The 25,351-nt window shown below is 48.9% G+C and overlaps 1 protein-coding gene across 2 annotated transcripts in view; it reads right to left on the bottom strand.

Moving 5' to 3' along the window:
* The window catches only part of OBSCN (obscurin, cytoskeletal calmodulin and titin-interacting RhoGEF), a 1,961,032-nt gene that overhangs the window by 1,455,960 nt on the left and 479,721 nt on the right, over positions 1-25,351 (bottom strand). For both annotated transcript variants that reach the window (XM_069211034.1, XM_069211033.1), the window contains 2 exons: positions 16,548-16,814; positions 15,809-16,078 (listed from right to left, as the gene is read on the bottom strand). In XM_069211034.1, the coding sequence (XP_069067135.1) occupies positions 15,809-16,078; positions 16,548-16,814 (537 nt within the window). The remainder of the gene's footprint in view (positions 1-15,808; positions 16,079-16,547; positions 16,815-25,351) is intronic.

Genomic DNA, 25,351 nt, shown 5'->3' with positions numbered 1-25,351 from the left:
TGGAGGCATGCGAAAGAGGAGGGCTGCCCCCTACTATAAGGGAGGGGGAAATATGCATGTTCCCTAAGCCAGGTGGCAATGAGGCCGATCTTTCTGCCTACTGGCCGCTCACCATGGTTAATGCAGATGTAAAAACACTTTGCAAATTGCTTGCCAATTGTCTGGCATCACAGATGTCCAAACTGGTGTATGAGAACCAGTGCGGTTCATCCTAAGTCAGAACACCTGTATGAACTTACGTCGACTCGCTCACACCCTACATAAAGTGGAGTCAAGCTCTGAGGAGCTGGTGCTGGTCTCCATAGATTTAGAAAGAGCCTTCAACACCGTGGACTGGGGCTACCGCCTTGAAGTGCTCAGTGTTATGGGAACTGGATCCCACTTTTGGGAATGGGTACGACTGCTGTACACTGACCCCACCACGAGAGTGAGTGTGGGTCGGACCCAATCAGAAGCATGGGCACTGGAACGTGGGATGCAGCAGGGTTGGCCCCCATCCCCCCTTCTATTTGCAATAGCTATAGAACCTATGGTGATATGGGAGCACCTTAGACTTAGGGACTGGGTATCCGACTGAGTACCACTTGCCATGTAATATCCTTATACGCAGACGATGCGCTATTGTACATTGCCTCTCCGCGAGTGGCCTTTCCCATACTCTTGCAACTCTTATAATAGTTTGGGGACCTGTTTGGCTCCACCTCAATCATATAAAATCTCTGCTATCCCCCCCTGGCAGGCCTGGCCGGTACACTGCCGGACAGCCTCCCATCCCTCGGACTTTGCTTGCACACTTTAGATACCTAGGGATGCTGGTGGGCTACAATGAGATGCAGCAGCTACCCCTTGTTAGAAATGGGGTCTGTAGCTGGCAGCGGTTTGCACCCTGTCCAATTAGGGACCCTCACTCTAGTCAGGGAAAGGGAGCCACATAGCTAAGAAAACCCTGCTCACCCCCTCGGTTACTTGGCACAAGCAGTCAGGCTTATCTGAGAGGCAATGTGTAAAGTATTTCTATACACACACAGTAACACATTGAAAACATCACAAAGGTACACCACAACAGTTTAGGAAAATAGCCAATATTTATGTGACTAAAACAAGACGAGAACAACAAACATTCAACATACACAAGTAAAGATACACATTTTTAAAGAGTAAATCTCAGTAAAGAGCTTAAAAACACAATGGCTCCAATTGGGGCTATCACGATATCTTGATACAGTTGTGTAAGGAAATGCCTCCTTGGCATGGTTGCCCCCTGACTTTTTGCCTTTGCTGATGCTATGTTTACAATTGAAAGTGTGCTGAGGCCTGCTAACCAGGCCCCAGCACCAGTGTTCTTTCCCTAACCTGTACTTTTGTATCCACAATTGGCAGACCCTGGCATCCAGATAAGTCCCTTGTAACTGGTACTTCTAGTACCAAGGGCCCTGATGCCAAGGAAGGTCTCTAAGGGCTGCAGCATGTCTTATGCCACCCTGGAGACCTCTCACTCAGCACAGACACACTGCTTGCCAGCTTGTGTGTGCTAGTGAGGACAAAACGAGTAAGTCGACATGGCACTCCCCTCAGGGTGCCATGCCAGCCTCTCACTGCCTATGCAGTATAGGTAAGACACCCCTCTAGCAGGCCTTACAGCCCTAAGGCAGGGTGCACTATACCATAGGTGAGGGTACCAGTGCATGAGCATGGTACCCCTACAGTGTCTAAACAAAACCTTAGACATTGTAAGTGCAGGGTAGCCATAAGAGTATATGGTCTGGGAGTTTGTCAAACACGAACTCCACAGCACCATAATGGCTACACTGAAAACTGGGAAGTTTGGTATCAAACTTCTCAGCACAATAAATGCACACTGATGCCAGTGTACATTTTATTGTAAAATACACCACAGAGGGCACCTTAGAGGTGCCCCCTGAAACTTAACCGACTATCTGTGTAGGCTGACTAGTTTTAGCAGCCTGCCACAAACCGAGACATGTTGCTGGCCCCATGGGGAGAGTGCCTTTGTCACTCTGAGGCCAGTAACAAAGCCTGCACTGGGTGGAGATGCTAACACCTCTCCCAGGCAGGAATTGTCACACCTGGCGGTGAGCCTCAAAGGCTCACCTCCTTTGTGCCAACCCAGCAGGACACTCCAGCTAGTGGAGTTGCCCGCCCCCTCCGGCCAGGCCCCACTTTTGGCGGCAAGGCCGGAGAAAATAATGAGAAAAACAAGGAGGAGTCACTGGCCAGTCAGGACAGCCCCTAAGGTGTCCTGAGCTGAAGTGACTCTAACTTTTAGAAATCCTCCATCTTGCAGATGGAGGATTCCCCCAATAGGGTTAGGATTGTGACCCCCTCCCCTTGGGAGGAGGCACAAAGAGGGTGTACCCACCCTCAGGGCTAGTAGCCATTGGCTACTAACCCCCCAGACCTAAACACGCCCTTAAATTTAGTATTTAAGGGCTACCCTGAACCCTAGAAAATTAGATTCCTGCAACTACAAGAAGAAGGACTGCCTAGCTGAAAATCCCTGCAGCGGAAGACCAGAAGACGACAACTGCTTTGGCTCCAGAAACTCACCGGCCTGTCTCCTGCCTTCCAAAGATCCTGCTCCAGCGACGCCTTCCAAAGGGACCAGCGACCTCGACATCCTCTGAGGACTGCCCCTGCTTCGAAAAGACAAGAAACTCCCGAGGACAGCGGACCTGCTCCAAGAAAAGCTGCAACTTTGTTTCCAGCAGCTTTAAAGAACCCTGCAAGCTCCCCGCAAGAAGCGTGAGACTTGCAACACTGCACCCGGCGACCCCGACTCGGCTGGTGGAGATCCGACGCCTCAGGAGGGACCCCAGGACTACTCTGATACTGTGAGTACCAAAACCTGTCCCCCCTGAGCCCCCACAGCGCCGCCTGCAGAGGGAATCCCGAGGCTTCCCCTGACTGCGACTCCTTGAACCTAAAGTCCCGACGCCTGGGAGAGACCCTGCACCCGCAGCCCCCAGGACCCGAAGGACCGGACTTTCACTGGAGAAGTGACCCCCAGGAGTCCCTCTCCCTTACCCAAGTGGAGGTTTCCCCGAGGAATCCCCCCCTTGCCTGCCTGCAGCGCTGAAGAGATCCCGAGATCTCTCATAGACTAACATTGCAAACCCGACGCTTGTTTCTACACTGCACCCGGCCGCCCCCGCGCTGCTGAGGGTGAAATTTCTGTGTGGGCTTGTGTCCCCCCCGGTGCCCTACAAAACCCCCCTGGTCTGCCCTCCGAAGACGCGGGTACTTACCTGCAAGCAGACCGGAACCGGGGCACCCCCTTCTCTCCATTCTAGCCTATGTGTTTTGGGCACCACTTTGAACTCTGCACCTGACCGGCCCTGAGCTGCTGGTGTGGTGACTTTGGGGTTGCTCTGAACCCCCAACGGTGGGCTACCTTGGACCAAGAACTAAGCCCTGTAAGTGTCTTACTTACCTGGTTAACCTAACAAATACTTACCTCCCCTAGGAACTGTGAAAATTGCACTAAGTATCCACTTTTAAAACAGCTATTTGCGAATAACTTGAAAAGTATACATGCAATTTTGATGATTTGAAGTTCCTAAAGTACTTACCTGCAATACCTTTCGAATGAGATATTACATGTAGAATTTGAACCTGTGGTTCCTAAAATAAACTAAGAAAAGATATTTTTCTATATAAAAACCCATTGGCTGGATTTGTCTCTGAGTGTGTGTACCTCATTTATTGTCTATGTGTATGTACAACAAATGCTTAACACTACTCCTTGGATAAGCCTACTGCTCGACCACACTACCACAAAATAGAGCATTAGTATTATCTCTTTTTACCACTATTTTACCTCTAAGGGGAACCCTTGGACTCTGTGCATGCTATTCCTTACTTTGAAATAGCACATACAGAGCCAACTTCCTACATTGGTGGATCAGCGGTGGGGTACAAGACTTTGCATTTGCTGGACTACTCAGCCAATACCTGATCACACGACAAATTCCAAAATTGTCATTAGAAATTGATTTTTGCAATTTGAAAAGTTTTCTAAATTCTTAAAAGTCCTACTAGGGCCTTGTGTGTTAAGTCCCTGTTTAGCATTTCTTTTAGAGTTTAAAAGTTTGTAAAAGTTTGAATTAGATTCTAGAACCAGTTGTAGATTCTTAAAAAGTATTCCAACTTTTAGAAGCAAAATGTCTAGCACAGATGTGACTGTGGTGGAACTCGACACCACACCTTACCTCCATCTTAAGATGAGGGAGCTAAGGTCACTCTGTAAAATAAAGAAAATAACAATGGGCCCCAAACCTACCAAAATACAGCTCCAGGAGCTTTTGGCAGAGTTTGAAAAGGCCAACCCCTCTGAGGGTGGCAACTCAGAGGAAGAGGATAGTGACTTGGAGGACAATTCCCCCCTACCAGTCCTATCTAGGGAGAACAGGGTCCCTCAAACCCTGACTCCAAAAATAATAGTCAGAGATGCTGGTTCCCTCACAGGAGAGACCAACACCTCTGAAATCACTGAGGATAACCCCAGTGAAGAGGACATCCAGTTAGCCAGGATGGCCAAAAGATTGGCTTTGGAAAGACAGATCCTAGCCATAGAGAGGGAAAGACAAGAGATGGGCCTAGGACCCATCAATGGTGGCAGCAACATAAATAGGGTCAGAGATTCTCCTGACATGTTGAAAATCCCTAAAGGGATTGTAACTAAATATGAAGATGGTGATGACATCACCAAATGGTTCACAGCTTTTGAGAGGGCTTGTGTAACCAGAAAAGTGAACAGATCTCACTGGGGTGCTCTCCTTTGGGAAATGTTCACAGGAAAGTGTAGGGATAGACTCCTCACACTCTCTGGACAAGATGCCGAATCTTATGACCTCATGAAGGGTACCCTGATTGAGGGCTTTGGATTCTCCACTGAGGAGTACAGGATTAGGTTCAGGGGGGCTCAAAAATCCTCGAGCCAGACCTGGGTTGACTTTGTTGACTACTCAGTGAAAACACTAGATGGTTGGATTCAAGGCAGTGGTGTAAGTAATTATGATGGGCTGTACAATTTATTTGTGAAAGAACACCTGTTAAGTAATTGTTTCAATGATAAACTGCATCAGCATCTGGTAGACCTAGGACCAATTTCTCCCCAAGAATTGGGAAAGAAGGCGGACCATTGGGTCAAGACAAGGGTGTCCAAGACTTCAACAGGGGGTGACCAAAAGAAAGGGGTCACAAAGACTCCCCAGGGGAAGGGTGATGAGACAACCAAAACTAAAAATAGTAAAGAGTCTTCTACAGGCCCCCAAAAACCTGCACAGGAGGGTGGGCCCAGAGCCTCTTCACAAAACAATGGGTACAAGGGTAAAAACTTTGATCCCAAAAAGGCCTGGTGTCATAGCTGTAAACAGCATGGACACCAAACTGGAGACAAGGCCTGTCCCAAGAAAGGTTCCACTCCAAACTCCCATCCAGGTAACACTGGTATGGCTAGTCTCCAAGTGGGATCAACAGTGTGCCCAGAGCAAATCAGGGTCCACACTGAAGCTACTCTAGTTTCTGAGGGTGGGGTGGATTTAGCCACACTAGCTGTCTGGCCGCCTAACATGCAAAAATACAGACAGCAACTCTTAATTAATGGGACTAGAATAGAGGGCCTGAGGGATACAGGTGCCAGTGTCACCATGGTGACAGAGAAACTGGTTTCCCCTGGCCAATACCTGACTGGAAAAACTTACACAGTCACCAACGCTGACAATCAGAGAAAAGTACATCCCATGGCAATGGTTACTTTAGAATGGGGAGGGGTCAATGGCCTGAAACAGGTGGTGGTCTCCTCAAATATCCCAGTGGACTGTCTGCTTGGAAATGACCTGGAGTCCTCAGCATGGGCTGAGGTAGAGCTAAAAACCCATGCAGCAATGCTGGGTATCCCTGAACTGGTGTGTGTGAAAACAAGAGCACAGTGCAAGGCACAGGGTGAACAAGTAGAGCTGGAGTCTGGAAGAATGGCCCAGCCTACCAAGAGAACAGGAAAGTCAGTTGGGAAACCAACTGCAATACAGCAAAAGAAAGGGAACCTCTCTTCTCAGGAAGAAGTTCTGCCCTCTGAGGGAACTGAGCCTTTGGAGCTTGAACCTTATCAGGTTGAGCTCTTAGGCCCAGGGGGACCCTCAAGGGAGGAGCTGTGTAAGGGACAAGAAACCTGTCCCTCTCTTGAAGGCCTTAGGCAGCAAGCTGCTGAAGAGTCCAAAGGCAAGAAAAATGGAACGCATAGGGTCTATTGGGAAGATGGACTCCTGTACACTGAGGCCAGAGACCCCAAACCTGGTGCCACTAGGAGAGTGGTAGTGCCTCAGCTGTTCAGGAAGTTCATCCTAACATTGGCCCATGACATTCCCCTTGCTGGACATTTGGGACAAACCAAGACGTGGGAGAGGTTAGTCAACCACTTCTACTGGCCCAATATGTCCAACATGGTTAAGGAGTTTTGCCTCTCCTGCCCCACCTGTCAAGCCAGTGGTAAGACAGGTGGGCATCCAAAGGCCCCCCTCATTCCACTTCCAGTGGTGGGGGTTCCCTTTGAAAGAGTGGGTGTGGACATAGTTGGTCCACTAGAACCTCCCACAGCCTCAGGAAATATGTATATCCTGGTAGTAGTGGATCATGCTACCAGGTATCCTGAAGCTATTCCCCTTAGGTCGACTACTGCCCCTGCAGTAGCCAAGGCCCTCATTGGTATCTTTACCAGAGTGGGTTTCCCTAAGGAGGTGGTGTCTGACAGAGGTACCAACTTCATGTCAGCATACCTAAAGCACATGTGGAATGAGTGTGGGGTGACTTATAAATTCACTACACCATACCATCCACAAACTAATGGCTTAGTTGAGAGATTCAACAAGACATTAAAGGGCATGATCATGGGGCTCCCAGAAAAACTCAAAAGGAGATGGGATGTCCTCTTGCCATGCCTGCTTTTCGCTTACAGAGAGGTGCCACAGAAGGGAGTAGGATTCTCACCCTTTGAACTTCTGTTTGGTCATCCTGTAAGGGGACCACTTGCCCTTGTTAAAGAAGGCTGGGAGAGACCTCTCCATGAGCCTAAACAGGACATAGTGGACTATGTACTTGGCCTTCGCTCTAGAATGGCAGAGTACATGGAAAAGGCAACCAAAAACCTTGAGGCCAGCCAACAGCTCCAGAAGTTTTGGTATGACCAAAAGGCTGCACTGGTTGAGTTCCAACCAGGGCAGAAAGTCTGGGTTCTGGAGCCTGTGGCTCCCAGGGCACTCCAGGACAAATGGAGTGGCCCTTACCCAGTACTAGAGAGGAAGAGTCAGGTCACCTACTTGGTGGACCTGGGCACAAGCAGGAGCCCCAAGAGGGTGATCCATGTAAACCGCCTTAAGCTCTTCCACGACAGGGCTGATGTCAATCTGTTGATGGTAACAGATGAGGATCAGGAGGCAGAGAGTGAACCTCTCCCTGATCTTCTGTCATCAGACCCAAAAGATGGTACAGTAGATGGAGTGATCTACTCAGACACCCTCTCTGGCCAACAGCAAGCTGATTGTAGGAGAGTCCTACAACAGTTTCCTGAACTCTTCTCCTTAGCCCCTGGTCAGACACACCTGTGTACCCATGATGTGGACACAGGAGACAGCATGCCTGTTAAGAACAAAATCTTTAGACAGTCTGACCATGTTAAGGAAAGCATCAAGGTGGAAGTCCACAAGATGCTGGAATTGGGAGTAATTGAGCGCTCTGACAGCCCCTGGGCTAGCCCAGTGGTCTTAGTCCCCAAACCTCACACCAAAGATGGAAAGAAAGAGATGAGGTTTTGTGTGGACTACAGAGGGCTCAATTCTGTCACCAAGACAGATGCTCATCCAATTCCAAGAGCTGATGAGCTCATAGACAAATTAGGTGCTGCCAAATTTCTAAGTACCTTTGACTTGACAGCAGGGTACTGGCAAATAAAAATGGCACCTGGAGCAAAAGAAAAGACAGCATTCTCCACACCTGATGGGCATTATCAGTTTACTGTTATGCCCTTTGGTTTAAAGAATGCCCCTGCCACCTTCCAAAGGTTGGTGAATCAAGTCCTTGCTGGCTTGGAGTCCTTTAGCACAGCTTATCTTGATGATATTGCTGTCTTTAGCTCCACCTGGCAGGATCACCTGGTCCACCTGAGGAAGGTTTTGAAGGCTCTGCAATCTGCAGGCCTCTCTATCAAGGCATCCAAATGCCAGATAGGGCAGGGAACTGTGGTTTACTTGGGACACCTTGTAGGTGGAGGCCAAGTTCAGCCACTCCAACCCAAGATCCAGACTATTCTGGACTGGGTAGCTCCAAAAACCCAGACTCAAGTCAGGGCATTCCTTGGCTTGACTGGGTACTACAGGAGGTTTGTGAAGGGATATGGATCCATTGTGACAGCCCTCACTGAACTCACCTCCAAGAAAATGCCCAAGAAAGTAAACTGGACTGTGGAATGCCAACAGGCCTTTGACACCCTGAAACAGGCAATGTGCTCAGCACCAGTTCTCAAAGCTCCAGATTATTCTAAGCAGTTCATTGTGCAGACTGATGCCTCTGAACATGGGATAGGGGCAGTTTTGTCCCAAACAAATGATGATGGCCTTGACCAGCCTGTTGCTTTCATTAGCAGGAGGTTACTCCCCAGGGAGCAGCGTTGGAGTGCCATTGAGAGGGAGGCCTTTGCTGTGGTTTGGTCCCTGAAGAAGCTGAGACCATACCTCTTTGGGACTCACTTCCTAGTTCAAACTGACCACAGACCTCTCAAATGGCTGATGCAAATGAAAGGTGAAAATCCTAAACTGTTGAGGTGGTCCATCTCCCTACAGGGAATGGACTTTATAGTGGAACACAGACCTGGGACTGCCCATGCCAATGCAGATGGCCTTTCCAGGTTCTTCCACTTAGAAAATGAAGACTCTCTTGGGAAAGGTTAGTCTCATCCTCTTTCGTTTGGGGGGGGGTTGTGTAAGGAAATGCCTCCTTGGCATGGTTGCCCCCTGACTTTTTGCCTTTGCTGATGCTATGTTTACAATTGAAAGTGTGCTGAGGCCTGCTAACCAGGCCCCAGCACCAGTGTTCTTTCCCTAACCTGTACTTTTGTATCCACAATTGGCAGACCCTGGCATCCAGATAAGTCCCTTGTAACTGGTACTTCTAGTACCAAGGGCCCTGATGCCAAGGAAGGTCTCTAAGGGCTGCAGCATGTCTTATGCCACCCTGGAGACCTCTCACTCAGCACAGACACACTGCTTGCCAGCTTGTGTGTGCTAGTGAGGACAAAACGAGTAAGTCGACATGGCACTCCCCTCAGGGTGCCATGCCAGCCTCTCACTGCCTATGCAGTATAGGTAAGACACCCCTCTAGCAGGCCTTACAGCCCTAAGGCAGGGTGCACTATACCATAGGTGAGGGTACCAGTGCATGAGCATGGTACCCCTACAGTGTCTAAACAAAACCTTAGACATTGTAAGTGCAGGGTAGCCATAAGAGTATATGGTCTGGGAGTTTGTCAAACACGAACTCCACAGCACCATAATGGCTACACTGAAAACTGGGAAGTTTGGTATCAAACTTCTCAGCACAATAAATGCACACTGATGCCAGTGTACATTTTATTGTAAAATACACCACAGAGGGCACCTTAGAGGTGCCCCCTGAAACTTAACCGACTATCTGTGTAGGCTGACTAGTTTTAGCAGCCTGCCACAAACCGAGACATGTTGCTGGCCCCATGGGGAGAGTGCCTTTGTCACTCTGAGGCCAGTAACAAAGCCTGCACTGGGTGGAGATGCTAACACCTCTCCCAGGCAGGAATTGTCACACCTGGCGGTGAGCCTCAAAGGCTCACCTCCTTTGTGCCAACCCAGCAGGACACTCCAGCTAGTGGAGTTGCCCGCCCCCTCCGGCCAGGCCCCACTTTTGGCGGCAAGGCCGGAGAAAATAATGAGAAAAACAAGGAGGAGTCACTGGCCAGTCAGGACAGCCCCTAAGGTGTCCTGAGCTGAAGTGACTCTAACTTTTAGAAATCCTCCATCTTGCAGATGGAGGATTCCCCCAATAGGGTTAGGATTGTGACCCCCTCCCCTTGGGAGGAGGCACAAAGAGGGTGTCCCCACCCTCAGGGCTAGTAGCCATTGGCTACTAACCCCCCAGACCTAAACACGCCCTTAAATTTAGTATTTAAGGGCTACCCTGAACCCTAGAAAATTAGATTCCTGCAACTACAAGAAGAAGGACTGCCTAGCTGAAAATCCCTGCAGCGGAAGACCAGAAGACGACAACTGCTTTGGCTCCAGAAACTCACCGGCCTGTCTCCTGCCTTCCAAAGATCCTGCTCCAGCGACGCCTTCCAAAGGGACCAGCGACCTCGACATCCTCTGAGGACTGCCCCTGCTTCGAAAAGACAAGAAACTCCCGAGGACAGCGGACCTGCTCCAAGAAAAGCTGCAACTTTGTTTCCAGCAGCTTTAAAGAACCCTGCAAGCTCCCCGCAAGAAGCGTGAGACTTGCAACACTGCACCCGGCGACCCCGACTCGGCTGGTGGAGATCCGACGCCTCAGGAGGGACCCCAGGACTACTCTGATACTGTGAGTACCAAAACCTGTCCCCCCTGAGCCCCCACAGCGCCGCCTGCAGAGGGAATCCCGAGGCTTCCCCTGACCGCGACTCCTTGAACCTAAAGTCCCGACGCCTGGGAGAGACCCTGCACCCGCAGCCCCCAGGACCCGAAGGACCGGACTTTCACTGGAGAAGTGACCCCCAGGAGTCCCTCTCCCTTACCCAAGTGGAGGTTTCCCCGAGGAATCCCCCCCTTGCCTGCCTGCAGCGCTGAAGAGATCCCGAGATCTCTCATAGACTAACATTGCAAACCCGACGCTTGTTTCTACACTGCACCCGGCCGCCCCCGCGCTGCTGAGGGTGAAATTTCTGTGTGGGCTTGTGTCCCCCCCGGTGCCCTACAAAACCCCCCTGGTCTGCCCTCCGAAGACGCGGGTACTTACCTGCAAGCAGACCGGAACCGGGGCACCCCCTTCTCTCCATTCTAGCCTATGTGTTTTGGGCACCACTTTGAACTCTGCACCTGACCGGCCCTGAGCTGCTGGTGTGGTGACTTTGGGGTTGCTCTGAACCCCCAACGGTGGGCTACCTTGGACCAAGAACTAAGCCCTGTAAGTGTCTTACTTACCTGGTTAACCTAACAAATACTTACCTCCCCTAGGAACTGTGAAAATTGCACTAAGTATCCACTTTTAAAACAGCTATTTGCGAATAACTTGAAAAGTATACATGCAATTTTGATGATTTGAAGTTCCTAAAGTACTTACCTGCAATACCTTTCGAATGAGATATTACATGTAGAATTTGAACCTGTGGTTCCTAAAATAAACTAAGAAAAGATATTTTTCTATATAAAAACCCATTGGCTGGATTTGTCTCTGAGTGTGTGTACCTCATTTATTGTCTATGTGTATGTACAACAAATGCTTAACACTACTCCTTGGATAAGCCTACTGCTCGACCACACTACCACAAAATAGAGCATTAGTATTATCTCTTTTTACCACTATTTTACCTCTAAGGGGAACCCTTGGACTCTGTGCATGCTATTCCTTACTTTGAAATAGCACATACAGAGCCAACTTCCTACAAGTTGTTCTCAACAGTTCAACACCACTGGCAAGGGAGCGCAGGAAGGTCAGAGAGTCACATGGACCCCAGGAACAGTAACTTTGGAAAACGCAGAAATAAAGAAGTTGCACGGAGTCGGGGAGGTGAGGCGTACTTCGAGCTGCTGCGACGTCCATTCCTAACTGCTGCCAGGGAAGTGAGGCGTTGGTTCCTTAATGCTAGGCAGGGGAGGTGAGGCGTCTGTTTCTTACAGTTGTTGGGGAGGTAATGCTGCACTGGTGCTGAGGCGCCGGTTCCTTACGATCTGGCGGGGTCGATGAATCCAGCAGGTTAAGATTCGAGGCGTAGAATTCACGGTGTTGCAATCATTCCACAGGGCTACAGGTGCTGCAGCAGAGCCGGGTGTCTGGGACGTCAGGGACACAGCACTCAGGCCTCATGCTGTGGTGGCACTTTGGAGGTGTTGCGTCGGTCGCGGTCATTGCACTCAGCGGGGACCACGGCTCTGGTGCAGGCAGTGGGGTGGACTCGGACAGCAGCACCGGTTCCGAAGTTGCTCTGGAAACAATGTACTTGGTTTCTTCTTGGTTACACCAGAACTCACTCCAAAGGGCCCAGGAACTGGATTTGGCACCACCTGGCGAGTCAGGACTGTCAGCAACAGAGCCCAGATGCTGGCAGATGAAGTCTCCCCCTGAAACTTCTAACTAGAGGCTATCTCAGTCCAAGCCTTTGGAGAACCTTTGGAAGCAGGATGTAGAAAGCAAAGCGCAGTCCCTTCACTCCCAGGACAGAATCAGCAAGCAGCAGAATAGCAAAGCAACAAGCAGAGTGGCAGTCCCTCCTACATCATCTTCCTGGCAGAATGTTCTTAGTCCAGAAGGAGTCTAAAGTTGTGGTCTCAAAGGTCCAGTACTTGTACTCATTTCTGCCTTTAAGTAGGCAAACTTCAAAGGAAAGTCTTAGTAGTGCACAAGACCCTGCTTGTCCTGTTCTAGCCCCAGACACACCCCAGGGTGTTGGAGACTGCTTTGTTTAGTGACAGGAACAGCCCTATTCAGGTGCAAGCATCAGCTCTACCCACCACTCTAGCCCAGAAATATCCATAAGGATAAGCAGGACACACCTCAGTTCCTGTTGTGTGAATGTCTAGAGTGAATTCACAAACAGCCTGTTGGACCTGGCCCTTTTGGCAGGTTCATCCCCTGACTTTCTGCCTCCTTCCTCCTATTCTTTCTGACCTCGCTGTTGGCTCTAGGACTCTGGGCACTTTATCACTGCTGATCAGTGCTAAAATGCAGGCGCTTTCCCTTCTAAAGTTGGTATGATTGGCTTATACCTAATTGGCATATTTAATTTGCCTGTAGGTCCCTTGTACAGTGGTATCTCTATACCCAGGGCCTGTAAATTAAATGCTACTAGTGGGCCTGCAGCGCTGCTTGTACCACCCACTGAAGTAGCCTTTCAAACCTGTATCAGGCCTGCTAGCGCAGGGCCTGCGTGCGCAGTTTTCTGCCATAGGGAACTGGCATCTAAATTTACTTGCCAGGCCCAGAACTCCCCTTTTACTACATGTACGTCACCCCTAAGGTAGGCCCTAGCTAGCCCTACGGGCAGGGTGCAATGTATATAGAATGCAGGACATGTGCCTGTTGCGTGGCCTGTCCAGATCGTGACAAACAGACTATTTGGTTTCTCACTGCTGTGAGTGCTGGCTTCTCATGGGATTGCATTGGAAATGCCATGCCTAATGTGTAGGGGGTATTGTCTAATTTGTGAGGGATAGCGTAGGCATGTTTGGTATGGTTGTAATAGTAGTGAGAAATGCTGCTTACTGGTGTAAGTGGATTTGTTATTACTATTACAGAAATGCCCCTTCTAGAAAGTGAGCATTTCTCTGTGTGTATGACTCTGGTGTTTTGCAGCTTGACTCAAATCCACGTCTGGGCAGAGTGACATTTGGGCTTTGTGCATACTTTTCAGGCAGCCTGTACACAGGTAGGGTGGAGGTGTCACAGAGGTGCATCTGCATTTGAATAGTCTTCCTGGGCTGAGAGAAGGGGAGGCGGGCACACATGCATCTGAGAAGGCTGTGCCCTGGCCTCACACAAAAGGGTCGTTTACCCCCAACTGATGTTTGGAGCCTGCGCTGGAGGAGAGAGAGGGCACTCCCAGAACCAGTTGTAACTGGTTGGAACCTCCTCTCCCCTTCTTTGTTAACCTACCACAATTTCAAGACATTTTGGAACTAAAACAGACTTGCAACCTGCTGTGCTGACCTGAGACCTGCTGGTCACTTGGAGGAACTGGCAACTGCCTGCAACTATTGTGCTGGCTTGCTGCTCGGCCCTGCTTCAAATTCACAATTTAAAAACCAACTTCATCTAAAGACGTATTTTTAAATTGTGGGTTCAGAGACCCCAAACTCCATATCTCTATCGGCTTCCAATGGGAAATTACACTTAAAAGATATTTCAAGGCAATCCTCATGATAACCTATGGGAGAGATAGGCTTTACAATAGTAAAAAACAAATTTATCAGCATTTCACTATCTGGACATGTAAAGCACACCAGTACATGTCCTACCTTTTAAATACACCGCACCCTGCCCATGGGGCTGCCTTAGGCCTACCTTAGGGGTGACTTACATGCAGTAAAAGGGAAGGTTTGGGACTGGCAAGTGAGTCCACTAGCCAAGTCGAACTGACAAGAACAACTGCACAAGGACACTGCAGTGGCAGGTCTGAGACATGTTTACAGGGCTAATCATGTGGGTGGCACGATCAGTGCTGCAGGCCCACTACTAGCATTTAATTTACAGGCCCTGGGCACACACTGTGCACTGTATTAGGGACTTACTATTAGGTAAAGTATGCCAATGATGGGTACACCAATCACCGATACCATTTAGACAGAGAGCACTTGCACTTTAGAACTGGTCAGCAGTGGTAAAGTGCCTATATGTAGTTCATCAGACAGCATAAATATAGCAAGGCTTTGTTGAAGCGACTCTGAAGAGAGTCCCATTTCACAGAGAAATACCAATTTGGATACTGATGCCCATATGTAAAATGATGGACAACATGTCTTTTCAGGCTTGGATGGAAGGCAGCTGCCCCCTTTTGGGGGACCTATACCCTGGCGAGCATTTTATCACATGGGAACAAACCTGGGAGAACTTTGCACTAGGACCAGGACACTTTTTACATTATGCTGGGCTCACAGAGGTGGCCAAAGTGACATGGCCTACCTACCCTGACACGCCCCGAACCACGCACACATTGGACATCTTACTGAATTGTGGGTTGGGTCGACACTTAATAACACACATGCTGCATGGGAATCGGATCTAGAATCTCTACTAGAAGATAGGGAGTGAACAGATAGCTGCATACTCACACACACAGTGTCATGTAACGCTGGCTTTAAGCTGATACACTAGAATTTTCTACAAAGGATTTACCTGACCCCCAACAGCTTACACTGCTTGACATCCATAATGCATGATAGCTGCCTGCTCTGTATTGCAAACAATGCTGACTTCATGCACCTAGCAAGGCGATGTCGGGCTGTGCAGGACTACTGGAAACAGGTGGTGACTGATTTAAACAGGACTACCCACTTACATATAGACCTTGCACTATTACACTGCCTAGTGGCCCATATCAAGAGACCAAAGGGTCGCAAGATGGTCTACAGCTGGTGTTAGTATTGGTCTGGTGCCAAGTGGCCCTTACATGGATGAGACAGAGAGCACCCACAGCAGAACAATGGTACAAGGATGTCCAAGAATAGAGGTGATACACATGAGATGAAAAGCTGGAGGAACACCTTCAGATTTGGAGCGACCTCTGTGATAAATTCCTAGACCTAGATGCAGATGGGGAATAGGCAGAAAGCAACGGCTCAAATGCCACTGAGGATGATGGTACAATCACAGACAGGGGAAGTGCAGAAGAGTCAGTATGACTAGCCATCACAACAGGTGCTCCGCTATGCAACCTGGCGTGCTGGAGAGAGTCTGTCATCATAGCATAAATGAAATAACATTGGACCATTATTTTTGCCAGCACTTAAACTGGTGTCAGTGTTTGAAATGCAGATCAGCTGAGAAAAATATAGATCAGTACTTATCCAGTCATCTTCTGTACCTTTTACAATTAGAGAAGCCTTGGAGGTCAAGTTGCGGGCTGTAAATACCACTTCACCAGCATCGGTGGAAGCAGCTTCCTGGATACTGAGGGTGTATTTGCGGCCCTGGTTGGACACATGGAACCTTCCACCGCTATCGACCTTCTGCCCATTCACTGACCAGTAGCAGTCATCTATGCTTTCATGAGACAAGAAGCACTCAAATGAGCAGCTCTCCCCTTCTTTCACTTCTGTGCTTTTTAGGCGCTTGGTGACTCCAATGGTGAGTTCTGCAAGACCGAAGTCAGAAATGGAGAAATAGTGAACAATTTTAAATAGAAAGGCATTGTACAAACACATACAAAAATACAAGAAGGGCATACTTCTGCTACAGTGCAAAGGCTTAGGGGTACCTGCAAACTGCAAGTTGGATCTAATTTGGGGATACCTCAGATGCCATCTTTCGGAGGTCAATAAAACAAGCACAGCTCAGTTGAATAAAAGCAGGGATCAAGAAATAAACCTGCTTGTAAGATGACTATGAGGGATGAGGGTCAGTGGGCTGTGCTTAAGAAGATAAAGACTACTCTTTTACAATTGGCTATAAAGTGGTTGACAACTTTGGCCTCAAGTTGATGGGTGAAAGAGAAGAAATGAAAGGGAAACACATGTTCTTTGGCGAAGAGGTGATATAACCCTGTTAATTATGTTATGCCTCCAACCGAGTGAGAATATTAGCAATCACTAAAAATGATTTACCTTGAACATTAACTGTAGATTTGGCCACATCAGTACCAATATCACATGTGTATAAACCAGCATCATCCTTGGTCAGGTCGTGGATGATGAGCCCCAAAGATTTCCCGGCTTGTGTTTGCTCGTACTTGCTGCCAGGGGTGAGTACAAGATTATCTTTCTTCCATACAGGTTTGCAATTAGGTTTTGATGCTTCACACTGCAGAGTGATCATGCTACGTTCTTCACCAATGGCATCGTCCAAAGACTTCATGAACATGACAGGCTTTTCTGAAGCACACAGAAAGCAGACAATTCAAAGTCAACCAGAGGCTTTCTAATAACAATCAAATACACTCAATTTTATACAGGTCAAATAAGGCATTTGCTCTCTAGAGCCTCCATAAGTGGCTTCCACAATACACATATTGGGGTTGATTCGAAAATAACACATTTTTACATGTATGAATTAACATGTGAGCTCATGCACGAAGAAATGATCAGAAACTGAAGGTGTGATGTATTTATAATGGGCTTAATAGTTATAGGCACCAACTTCACATTGTTTCACTTGTGGCAACTGAACATTGAGGTTATAGAACGCACACTGGACAGGGGGCATTTGTGACCCTTGCAAGTATTGTATTTAATGTATATACCATGGGCCAGAAATACAAAAACATTTGGTTACAAATTACCCATCAATTTTTTGTGACTATTCTTTAATTTTCTAATGCAACCGAGGCACTAGTGCCAGTTGCAGGTGGGAAAGAATTACCTGTCTTATGATTATTGGCCATACCGGCCATTAGGCATTTCCCCTGGATGCTGGAAGAGTGTGGGCCAGTTTTGTTCCCGGGGATCTGGTGCATCACTGAGGGGGGGCACTGCATTTTGCAAATTGCACTGTATTTTGCAAACCTGTTGCAGAGTTCCTTTTATATCTAGTGGTTTTCAGGCAACAACACAAATTTCAAGATAACTCTGGTAAATATTGTTCCTGCTAGAGAGGGACCGGAGTCTTGTCTAGTGGCAGTTTTGACTAATCTAAAGTACAGGGGCAGCACTTCTGCTAAGGCAAAGGAGCGTCGCCCCACTGGATTTTAGAAAAAGGAAAAATAAAATGATAATAACGCTAAGTTATTATCCTCTTTTTTTTCTTGGGACAAAGAGCAAGGAGGGCTGGGCTGGAGGAAGGGGGCTGGAAGAGGGCTGGAGGAGGGGTATGCGCACCACAAAGTGGGCATGTCTGTTTGGATGGCCCAACACGGCTAGCCAAACAGACATACACACTTTGCATGTTCTCAACCCGGCTGTATTGCACAGCTGAGTGGAGAACATGAACAAGCTCCCACTCCCAGTCTGAGCGGCAAAGCAGGGCACTCAGACCAATCATGACGCTGCTGTCATGCAGGTGACAGCAGCGTTGTGATTGGATGGGAGCCTGTATGCAGTTCAGCTGGGAAAAGAATAAGGACGGAGGGCAGACGAACGCATCTCCCCAAGAAGATGTTTATTTTTTTACCTTTGTGGTTTTTATTTTCACCCCTCCTCGCCCCATCCTGTCCCACCCCACCACCCCCGTACAGTGGCAGCCACCACTGCTGCAGTAGTGTTGAGGGTTAAAATACCTGCTGCAAAGAACATGTACCAGGCAGATTACAGAACTGCATTTTATGTGGATAACTCAGTGGGTTACTGATTTTTTCTTAGATTCTTTTGCTACTTGCAGTTCATAAGTTATAATTGTTATATAGCACAGTGAGCTATAAACTACAATCAAATAGCTGCATGCAAACTGCATGATAGTCTCTCGGTATTCTAATGTTGCTAAAAATGGTTTGCTTGAGTAGAAATAAATTATTATTAGTAAAACCAACCCTAACCACTGTGTTACATTCCGAATGCTGAGTTTCTACTTCTCCAAACCAAGCACTCCTAAAAAATGCCTACCAGTATGAATAACATTTCAAATTCTACACCCTGTTGTCACCTTTATCTAATGTAGCATTTTCTATAGAGTGATTTAGACATGTATGATTTATTGTCTCGTTATGTGTGTGTTGGAAATGACCCTTTTTGCAGGGTTGTCCCCAAACTATTTGCCTTCTTCGTCCTATTATTTCTGACATGTTTTTGTTGGCTTCAGGACTCTGGGTGCTTTACCATTGCTGGAGCTGAGGTTGTCCTGCATATCCTGATGGGTCTTCCTGGGCTAGAGTGGAGAGAGGAGCTGATACTTGCACCTGAATAGGGATGTGCCTGTCCTTACACAATACAGTCTCCAATCTCCTGGGGTGTGTCTAGGGCCAGGACAGGGAGTCTTGTGTGCCACAAAGACCTTCCTTTGAGGTTTGCCTACTTCAAAGGCAGAAAGGAATATAAGTATTGGACTGCTGACTGCACAACTTCAGAACACTGCTGGAGTGGACTGAGGACATTCTTCAGGGGAAAAGAGCCGGCTGCTTGAGGAGGACCTGCCACTCTGCCTGTTGCTTTGTTGTGCTGGCGTCAGTGCTTAATTTGTGCTTGTCATTTCCGGTGCTGAGCACTGGCACTTATTTCTGAGGGCCGGCACTTATTCTTTTGCCTCGAGCATTTGTTGTGCGCAAAAGACACTTATGGGAAAGGAGGATGAAGGGAAAAACGAAAAAGCGTCACAAGGAGAGAAAGTAGAAAGCTGCAAGAGTGAGCTGAAGGGGCAGGGTGTGGCTTTATATGGATTGAAGAGGCCCGAGATGGCTTCAGGATTACGCTGCTTGACTATTCCGTGTTCACACATTTAATTGTAGCAGCTGCCTGTTTGAGGAGGGCTTTGGGCACCGTCACCTTTTTATTTACAAAATAAGCACTGGCTGGCCTGCTGCTGCTACCTCGCCCTGGAAGGGAAAGGACTGGACTTTGCTATCTACATCCTGCTTTCCAAGGTTCTCCAGGGGCTTGAATTGAGCTTGCCTCCTGTTAGAAGTTGCAGGGACATCAAAGACTTCATCTGCCAGCACCTGGGCTTTCTTGCTGAGAGTCCTTATTTGCTAAGTGGTGCCAAATCCAGTTCCTGTGCCCTTGGAAGGGAGTTCTGGTGAAAACAAGAAGAACCAGGCATATTGACTCCAAGACGAATATAGAACCCGTGCCGCTGCTCAACTCCATGCCGCTATGTGCCTCCGAAGCCATGGTCCCCGCTGGAGTGCAACGACCACGACCGATGCAGACCCTGCGCCTCTGGCCCAAAGCCACCACAGTGCCTCTGAAGTCCTATGACATAGTGAGTCCTGAGTGCTGTGTCACTGATGTCAGTGACAACCGACTCCACCGCTGCACCTGTGGCCCAATGGAGTGACTGCAACCCCGAGAGGTCATCCCATTGTGTCTTGACCCGCAGGATTCATCGACACTGGCCGGATCATAAAGAATCGACACCTCACCACCAATGCCACATCACCTCCCCTGCACCGTAAGGAACCGATGCCTCACCTCCCCTGCCTGGCAGTAAGGAATTGATGCCTCACCTCCCCAGTAGCAGTAAGGAACCAACACCACACCGGCTCCAGCGACGCCTCAGCTCCCTGAATCCATGGAACATCTTTGTTTTCCTTGTATCTAAAGGAACTGTGCCAGGGATTCGTGAGACTCAGTGACCATTGCCGCAGTACTGTCTCGCGAGTAGTGTTGGACTGTTGGGAATGACTCGGCCAACAACGTTGTGATAGGCCCAGTTGGAACGATGGTGTTTCTAAGTGCTTTATTGGTATTTTAGGCCAGATGTTTAAAACTTTTTGCACGTTGCAAACAGCGAATTTTGCTGTTTGCGACATGCAAAAAGCACATCGCGATGCCCAATCCCCATTTTGCGAGTCGGTAACCTGGTTACCGATTCGCAAAACTGGACTGCGAGTCGCAATTAGGAAGGAGTGTTCCCCTTCCTAATTGCGAGTCGCAGCACGATGCTGTATTGTTTTGCGAACGCGGTCGCAAAACAATTGCAGTTAGCACCCATTTCAAATGGTTGCTAGCCATTCCCAAAAGGGAAGGGGTCCCCATGGGACCCCTTCCCCTTTTTGAATGGCATTGAAAAAAAAATTTCAGAGCAGGCAGTGGTCCTATGGACCACTGCCTGCTCTGAAAAAATGAAACGAAAACGTTTCATTTTTTAGTTTTGTAATGCATCTCGTTTTCCTTTAAGGAAAACGGGCTGCATTACAAAAAAAAAAACTGCTTTATTTAAAAGCAGTCACAGACATGGTGGTCTGCTGTCTCCAGCAGGCCACCATCCCTGTGAGTGCTGCAAGTCTCAAGGGGGTCGCAAATTGCGACCCACCTCATTAATATTAATGAGGTGGGCCTTTGCGACCCCCTTACGAGTCGCAGATGGTGTTAGGGACACCATCTTACATTCTGAATTGCGAGTCGCAAATTGCGAGTCTCTCTGACTCGCAATTTGCGAGTCGCAATTCAGGAACTACTTACATATGGCCCTTAATCTTTAAAAATTCATACCTTTGCTTGTGTATGTTCGATTTTTGTTGTTTTGGTCTATTTTTCTAAATGGGATTGGAGTAATTTTGTGGTGTTTTCACTGTGTTTGTGTGTGTGTGTGTACACAAATACTTAACACATTGCCTCCGAGATAAGCCTGACTGCTTGAGCCAAGCTACCAAGGGAGGAGCAGGGGTTATCTTAGGTGTGTGACTCCCTTACCCTGACTAGAATGAGGGTCTCTTCTTGGGTGGGGTGTAAACTGACTGCCAACTAGAGACTCCAGTTCTAACAGTGTGTATGATTGAAAGTGCTCCAACACCCTAACCTGGTGTGAGAGGTGCTATAAAACAAATTGAATACATGTGAGAGAGGGGCTATGGAGAGATGAGGGACACAGTTGGGGTGTGATAGTGAGTGAATCTTGGAGGAGGAGGTCACTGTGGGGAGAGCACACACAAATATTTTGGCAAAGAGCCCCACCAGCGCCAAAACTGGTCCTACCGTCCTCCTTATTGGGATGGAGGATGCCAAAATCCCTTGAAGTGGTCTTTAATTGTTCTCTCAGATTCTTGGCTGTGCTTAACAGTGAATGAATGCACATATAATAAATTCAAGTTTCATGCTTGACATCTTATATTTTGTGTTCTCCGTAAGAATGTCTGTGGGTATGACTGGTTATCCTGGTGCACTGAAAGGTCATAATTTACTATGCTTTAAAAGCTAGTACAACTGAATATATAGTGAAATATGTGTTGTTGAATGCATCATTTTTGCAATTTTCCCCTAAATGTTCTTGGGGGGGGGGGGAGACCCCCAAATTTCTCTTGTAGTGGTCAGACTCGCTTGCTGCACTTGCTCGCTATGCACCGTATAGGAGCTGTTCTGACATATTCTGGTTGTATAGTGGCTGCTTTGGGCTCCCAGTCCAGCCCTGCATAATAATAATGCAGGTGCCTATTTGTGACTCCTCTATGACAGACTTCAAACAAAGGGATGGTCACTTGCAAAGAACAGCAGGCCACCAACCATGTGTTTAAATGCAGTTTTAATGTTACCCCATGACTGGTGCCAAACAAGGGATTGTGGCCTTCAAAGAACAGCATGCATGCATTGCGCCACTTTGCAAATATGGTGCAGCGTTTTTGGCCTTCTAACGCTACATTAGCATCAACAAATGACGCTAATGTGGTGTTGGAATGGCGCTAGAAGCTCTTGAATATGCCCCTTACTTTTTTTTTTATTAACCTGACACAATAGATAGAATGTACTTTCAGGCATGGCACGTAAAAGACACCCTCAGGTCAAATAAAAATCTGTGATGTCATGCAACTAGCTTACATCGTCAATATGCATGCCCCTCGTAATGTTTTTATATTGGACAACATATTAATTAACTTTGCACACATGCACAATTATTTCATAGTAAGGACATTTGAAGTGTTCATACTGTAGCACTTTATGTCTCAACTTCTCACACAAGCACTTCTATTTTACAACAAGAGCAATTCTTGTATTCATACTGTATCATTTTACGACTCTTCATTGCCTTTTTAACAGTCTGCACATATGAATTTAATTGAATATTTGATTACAGCAGCCTTTTTAATGATCTTATAAACTAAACCGTACTAGTACAATAGGAAGTACCATCTGCAGAGCTGCATGTAGTTTTTTTTAACTTTATGACGTTATGTAGAATGTATTTTATTATTTGTTATGATACTGAGGATTTGTTTACTATGTTAACAAAACACAGATCAGTGGTTGCAGTACGGTATTATGATTTGGTGTTATCACTTGTATGCTATGGGACCGTGGCTTGGCGTGCCAATAGAGTAGGGCGCAGAGAAGAGGTGCTCCCGTGCCGGAATCCCCTACCTGGGACCATCCTGAAGCAATAACCCCTGGGTACACAGTAATTATGGCCACCAGAAGAAGCAGGGATGGTGCAGCACAGCGGAAAATGGCTGAGGACTGCGCAGGTCATATATAGCGGCCCGATTGAGAGGAAAGGCCAGATGAGGAGGAAGCCAAGATGGCAGGCGCGCCCTTTCCCCAGCCTGAATAACCGGCCTGAAGCTCTCGGACCTGACATCGCGGGAGACCCCACGGTGTGGCACTGCTGAAGATTGCTCTGTTGCCCCGACTGTGTCCTTGCCTGCCTGTCAAGGGAGGGGCCTGCTTCTGGGTGGGTGACGTGGGCCGGGCCTGCTGGAGAGAGATGGAGGACAGGCCCAGGACTCGGAGGGCCCGCAGCTGCATGGTGTCCATGGGTGCGGGCCACCCTACCAGGTGAGCGGACCAGGCCCAGCCAGGTGGAAAAGGGCTGAGGACTACGAGGGCCATATATAGCGGCCCGATTAGGAGGAAAGGCTGGATGAGGAGGAAGCCAAGATAGCAGATGCGGCCTTTCCTCCGCCTGAATGCCCGGCCTGGCCTCTCGGACCTGACGTCGCGGGAGACCCCACGGCGCGGCACAGCTGCAGACTGCCCTGTTGCCCCGGCTGTGTCCTCGCTTGCCTGTCGGGGGAGGGACCTGCTCCTGGGGGGGCGATGTGGGCCGGTCCTGCTGGAGAGACGGAGGACAAGCCCAGGACGCGGAGGGCCTGCAGCTGCTTGGTGTCTGCGGGTGCGCCTCACCCTACCAGGTGAGCAGACCAGGCGGGGAGGGGTGGATTGCCCCTCTCAACCAAGCTCCCCCCCGGTCCTGGTTCTCAGCCCAAAGTCTTCCAACCAGGCAGTGCTGGAGGCACAGGGATGTGGGCCAGAGGCTGCTGATTTTTCTGCCTCTCCGGGACTCCGAGGGCCTGTCGTCGCCCTGTGGAGCTGGTTGGCCTGCCCCAGAGTGGCAGCGGGGGACCAGCCCACGGAGTGGGCAGAAGATGGGCTGCTGACTGGAGGGGCCCCCCTAGGAGTCCTGATTCGGCTGTCGGGCAGCTGCACAGGGGTGCTGCCATCGGAAGCCAGGGGCCCATGAATGAACAGTAAATGGTCGCTGCCAGGTGCCAGAGACTGAGAGGGGCTACAGACAGAGAGGGACTGACGGAATGCGATTGAGGGCCCCTGGTGACATTGGTCGAGGTGGCCTGCCTGCTGTTGTGGACGGCACTGAGTGTGGTTGTGGGCCCCACGAAACAGAGGCGCTCCTCCCGCCGCGGATGGTGGTGGCATCCACCATTGGAATATAGACAATTGACTTATATTTGCGGGGGATCGGGGTGCCAGGAGTGGAGTGAGCAGTCAAGGATCTACTGGGAACAGCGCCCATCATTGCCGCCTCCCGACTTGCGCCGAGCCTAGGTGACACCTGAAGACCGTCTACCAATCATCATCATGGGTAAAAGAAGCAGAAAGAAGGACTATGGCATAGACAACATACACCTGTTGGAAGGCAGTTGGAGACCGAGTCATGGGGCGGGGGATAAGGTACCCAACGAGGGACCATCCGCGAACCCGTCCCTCATGATATCCTACAAGCTATCACGGCCTCCTGGGAGGCCCTCAGGACCAAAACAGATACCTTGGCAACGGACTTGGGCATACTACGAGAAGACCAGAGGTGACTGGCAGAAAGAGTCACGCTAGTGGAACAGGACTTAGCGGAGATTCCGCCGGCACTCTCCTCTGCCCATAGCCGCGGTCTACATTGGAACGAAAGGTGAAGACACTTGAAGTCCGCGCAGAGGATGCGGACAACAGAGTTTTCAGCAACGATATACATGTTGTCGGCCTGCCGGAAAAAAATGAACACAATGACATGCCTTCCTTTTGGAGAACTAGGTCTGCACTGAGGCGGCACAGGAGGGTCTATATCCTTTCTATGCCTTTGAGAGGGTGCAAAGAGTACTAACCAGACCTCTGCTGCCATGGCTCCCCCACGGCTGCTAGTGGCCAGACTACTATATTACAGGGACCGAGACCATATCTTTGGTCAAGCCAGGAAAAGGGGAGCGCTAATGGTGGAGAACAGTACAGTCCATATCTTCCCTGACATTTCACAAGAGATTCAAAACAACGGGCCACCTTCCTAGAGGTAAAGAAACAGCCGCATTCCTTGAACATTCCTTACGCCATGCTCTTCTAGACCAAATTGAGGTTGGTGGCGGGGGGGCGCTCTCTTCTTTCAGACCTTACAAGAGGCTTGTGACTGGGTGGAACAGCAGCCGAAGGTGGACGTGAAGCAGATATGCAGGAGGAGCCAACCCCAGAGTCTCCGGCAGTGATCCGGAGGGCCCTGATGCATTGGGGTTGCGCCGTCTATTGAGGAGATGCAGAGGGAGAGGCAGAGGGCTACCGCAACAGTGGCATCCTTGAGTGGGGGCAAGGCCAGCCCTCTGTCTACTGTGACT

Source organism: Pleurodeles waltl, chromosome 10 (assembly GCF_031143425.1).
Source record: "Pleurodeles waltl isolate 20211129_DDA chromosome 10, aPleWal1.hap1.20221129, whole genome shotgun sequence".
Lineage (NCBI taxonomy): Eukaryota > Metazoa > Chordata > Amphibia > Caudata > Salamandridae > Pleurodeles > Pleurodeles waltl.
This window is presented reverse-complemented; position numbering and strand designations above follow the sequence as displayed.